Here is a 4,870-nt window from a genome sequence, read left to right on the forward strand (position 1 = left end):
ATAGGATCTCCTGCCCTGGGTTCAGTAATCATCTCTCTCAAATCTACACACCACACCCTCATCTCCTTCCCAAGCTTGGGTCCATTTTTCCAGCTCCAGCAAAGCCTCTACACCTCAACCCAAACTGAACATCTGCAAACAGAACTCATCAGCTCCCCCACTTAACCCCAACTCCCTCCCCCTTCGTTGTGCCTGCCCAAGTAAGGGTTGGAAAAGATGGTCTCCAAGGTTGCTTCCATTCTTCAATTCCAAGAAACTGAGACCCCAAACCGGGAAACAGCATATAAGGTCTTCATAGTTAATAAACAGCCCCAGGATTCAAACCTAGATTTTCTCCCTCTGTCTGCAGTGTCTCTCCCACAAGCCCTGCTTCTTCTACACTGAAAGGATTACTGCTACTACATCCTACTGAGTCCTCCTGCCCCTGCCTTCTTCCTCCTCCCTCCCTCCAATTCCCAACAACCAAGACCCTAGGAAGATGGTAGACATGCCTCTCATACTCTAGGTCTCTTTCTCCCCCTCCTTTTGGCCCATGTGGCTCCAAGAGGATTGGATACTTTATTAAAAATAATTAAAAATCCCATTGTACAGTTGTGTGTGTTCAAAGGGTGGGGGAAGATGGGCAGAAGCTGGGGTGGGTGGTCAGGGGACCAGCAGAGGTTGGGCTAGCACATGAAGGGAGCCCTGACCCTGGGGGCTTCTTGGGTTGACATCCCTCATTCTGAGACAGTTCAAGGACCAAGGAGCTGTAAGAGCCAGTACATGAGGGAGAGGAAGAGGGGCCGGGCTTCATCTCCACATCCTGCCCCGGGAAATTGAAGAATCTGGGTTGGATCTCTCTTGTCTTTATATATATGTATATATTTACAAAAGGATGTGTGACAGGTCACAAACATGCAAGGTAAACCCTTTCTTCTACTTCCCCCAACCAGCTTTCCAGCCCTAGCCTCCGTGTGAGCCCCACACCCTCCACATCTGTCCAAGGAACCCCCCTGAAGTTCTCCAGGGCAGCTGGGGGCATGTCCTGGAAGGGCCTAGGGGTGCCATCTTGGGCAATTCTGGATCTGCAGGTAGAGTCAGGCCCACAGCAGTAGATGTTGTGGGATGGTTGGCATGGCAGAACTCACGGATAGGGGCCTCCCTGTTGCCAGGGTCTAGTTTTTGGGCACTACTCATACACTCATTTCTCATGGTCCCATGGGGCCACCAGAAGGGTTCCCATGGCCTGGCTGGGTTCTGTCCTTGGGAGGGGGAAGTGTTTGTCCCAGGGATATTGAGGGAGGGGATGTTCATGGTCTGCTGGTCCTTCTCCTGCCTAGAAAGGGGGATTTTCCCACATTGGACATGGGGTTAGGGAATGGGAGCCCAAGATGACAAAGGGGATATGGGTAGACGAAAGGGCAGGAGGTCAGATGGCTGACTCCCGACGGTAGGAGATGTTGTCAAGGGGCAAGGTAGACTGCATCCTCTCCAAATCCAGGTGGCTCCCAAACTCCAACATGCGAATGATGCCACCATCTTCCTTAGAGCCGCCCTCCAGCCCCAAGCCAGCCACATCCTCCTCCAGTTCATCCTCCTCCTGGCTCATGAGTGCCAGCTCATTCTCATAGCAGAAGGCACTGGGTGGTGGCGGTGGGGCAGGAAGGACCGTGATCTTGCTTTCCTGGAGCTCACGGGCTGAGCAACACGGCGTGCCAGCCACCTCGTAGGTCTTATGGAAACGCGAATAGTCCACCTTGTAGTGGCTCTTCTCCTCAAAGACCACAGGCTCAAAGCGGTGGCCCCAGAGTATCTCACTGGCCAGGTAGGAGCTGCGGGCCTGGGTGGTCATGGCTGTGGCTTCCACCATGCCCTCCAGGATGACCACAATCTCAAAGTCCTCCGACTCTAGCTCTTCTTTGCCCATGCCGTACAGGGGGCTCTCCTCATCAATCTCATGAACAATGATGATGGGGGACACCAGGAAGATGCGGTCCAGCCCAATGTCGTAGCCCACATTGAGGTCCCGCTGGTCCAGGGGCAGGTACTCACCCTCCTCCGTCATGTACGGCTTGATGAGCTGGGCCCGAACATGGGCCTCCACGATATGACTCTTCCGTAGGTTGCCCACCCGCCACATGAGGCACAGTTTGCCGTCCCTCACAGAGATGACAGCGTGGTGGCTGAAGAGCAGTGTCTGGGCCCGCTTCTTGGGCCGGGCCATCTTGGCCATAATGGTGCCGATCATGAAAGAGTCAATGACGCAGCCCACAATGGACTGCACCACCACAGCCATGACGGCCAACGGGCACTCCTCTGTCACACAGCGAAAGCCGTAGCCGATGGTGGTCTGAGTCTCCACCGAGAAGAGAAAGGCTCCCAGGAAGCCATTCACATGCATGATGCAAGGCTTCACGGCAGCCTGCGGCGGGCTCCCGCCTCCTCCGGGACCTGCTCCAGCAGGGCCAGACGCTGGGGCCGGACTGGGGTCCAGGTCACCGTGGAAGAAGGCGATGCACCAGAAGAGGAGGCCAAAGAAGAGCCACGAGACCAGGAAAGCGGCGGAGAAAATCATGAGCATGTACCGCCAGCGCGTGTCCACGCAGGTGGTGAAGATGTCGGCCATGTAGCGCTGGGACTTGTTACTGAGGTTGGCGAAGTAAACGTTACACTGGCCATTCTTCTTGACAAAGCGGTTGCGGCGCTTCCGCCGGGGGGCATGAGCCTGCCCGTTCCGGCTGTGTCCGTTCATCCCGCCCCTGGCAGAGATCCAGTGGCTGTCCTCACCACCTGGGATGGCGCCGGACCTGGAGAAGAGACACGGTGGCCAGACGTTAGGGGAGCGGATAAACGAGGGTTAGCCAATGAAACCAGAAACCGTAATCATCTGCTCCAAGTGGAGGGAACAGTCAGCCTCAGAGCCAAGAAGGTGGGTTCAAGTCCAGCCTGGAATAAATAGATCTCGCCTGGGTGACCTTGAGCAAGTCACGTAACCTCTCAATGCTCTAAGAAGTCCTACAATAACAATCCCAACTAACTGTGATAAGCGATTTGACAAATATTATCTCATTTGATCCTCACAACCTTCCTGGGAGGTTGATATTATTATCCCCATTTTACAGGTGAGGAAAGTGAAGCAAATAGGGTTAAGTGACTTGCTTGGTGTCACACAGTAGGTTTGTGAGGCTGGATTTGAACTCAGGCTCTATCCACTGCTCTGCCAGATTGCCTCTATTCAGACTCTACGCTGTGGGGTGGGTGACAGGGGCATTGGTGAAGGGTGCTTCCTCACTGGAAGTACTCTAGGTGAATGAAAGCACAGGCTGGTTCCCAAAATAAGTCACCTCCTGAGTGGCATTCAGTGGGACATGGACTCCTGCTGGGGATGGGGTGCTTTTGTATTTGTGTCCCCAGGGGTCAGCAAGTCCGTGCCTGGCACATAACAGTAGGCACTTACTAAATGCTTGCTGAAGGGCAGCAAATGGAATAATGATAAAATGATAGTGATGATATAAATCCCCTGCCTGTGTAGAATGCTGTGGTATTTGGGAAGAACTTGTATGTGCATTATCTCACTGGGTAAAAATAGCTCCTGTTTCTCTAGGGATTTGATGTTTCCAAATTGCTTTCTGAAGCAAAGCCCTGTGAGGTGTGTCAGCAGCACAACAGCTATCATCCCCATTTCACAGATGAGGAAATGGAGGCTCTGAGGGGGAAGGGGCATGTGGGGTGGAAGGAAGCCCTGGACTTGGAGTTGGAGGTCTAGGTTTGGAGTCCTTCCCATCTCTGTGACTCAGGACACAAACCTCCTCTCTAAGTCTGTGTTTCCTGCCTCTCGGATGCCAGGAAGTTGGATAGGATGGTCCCTAATGGTGAATTCAATTTTCTCCCACATGGCTGGTTATTGTCTGTGCCCACAAGAGAACCCAGGTGCCTTTACTTATTCCAAGGCCAATATGCTTTCTCCGCTACATTCAGTCTCTGGACTGGAGGCCAGGCAGGGCTGAGATTTGGCTCAGGGAGGCCAGGACAGGGCTGACAGAACCTCACAGAGACAGATTTCAGGTCAATATGAAGATCATTCCTAAGATGAGAGCTATTCCAAAGGGAAGCAGGTGACAGGGAGCTCTCTGTTAAATGGGAAGTGTAAGAATAGGTTAAAGAAGTAATGGTTAGTTAGAGATGTCAGGCAAAGGCTTCATGCTACTGGTATAGGGGGAAGAGATGACATCCCTCTGACGTCCCTCAGGACTCCGAGACCCCTGCTCCACAAATGAGCAAACAAGCTCAGCAATGAGAAATCATTGTGGGTGTAACAATGGTGATAACGGGGATGGTGACAGACAGGAGACATGGAGGTCATGGTGACAATGACAAAGGTGGTGAAAATGGTGATGGTGACAGAGACAGAAAACATGGTGGTCATGGTGGCAAAGGCAAAGATGGTGATCGTGGTCATAGGGACAATGGGGATGATGTTGCTAGTGATAATGACAGTGATGACCAAGAGGATAATGGTCATGGTGATGGCGACAGTGATGACTGTAACCATGGTGACAGTGATGACCATGGTGATGATGATGGTGGTGGTGGGTAGGGGCCGCTGAGGTGCTGGTGTCCATAAGGGTCATGGAGAAGTAACTTGGCTACAGCCTGGGGTACAGACAGTCAGCCCCTTCCCCCGAGACTGCCCTTTGTCCCCCTCACTCCCCCATCCATCTGAGAAAGAGGAGATAGCCAAAGCACCGCTCCATCCCCCTGCCTTGCCTGGTGCCAACCAAGTCTCTGCCACCAGCAGGGCCAGGGTGGGCAGGGAGGAGGAGGCCAAGAGACGGCTCTTGGTAACATTTTGGCCCAGAATTATGGAAGGCTGGGAGTTTCTATTTTCTGT

At 53.0% G+C, this 4,870-nt stretch overlaps 1 protein-coding gene across 1 annotated transcript; it reads right to left on the reverse strand.

The window, feature by feature from the left end:
* Positions 1–511: 511 nt before the first annotated feature.
* Positions 512–2,807, reverse strand: KCNJ4 (potassium inwardly rectifying channel subfamily J member 4). Its single transcript, XM_072650431.1, has one exon. It carries the CDS (start codon positions 2,729–2,731, stop codon positions 1,409–1,411), a length of 1,323 nt encoding a protein of 440 aa, XP_072506532.1. The 5' UTR covers positions 2,732–2,807; the 3' UTR covers positions 512–1,408.
* Positions 2,808–4,870: the final 2,063 nt, after the last annotated feature.

Source organism: Notamacropus eugenii, chromosome 3 (assembly GCF_028372415.1).
Source record: "Notamacropus eugenii isolate mMacEug1 chromosome 3, mMacEug1.pri_v2, whole genome shotgun sequence".
Classification (NCBI taxonomy): Eukaryota; Metazoa; Chordata; class Mammalia; order Diprotodontia; family Macropodidae; genus Notamacropus; species Notamacropus eugenii.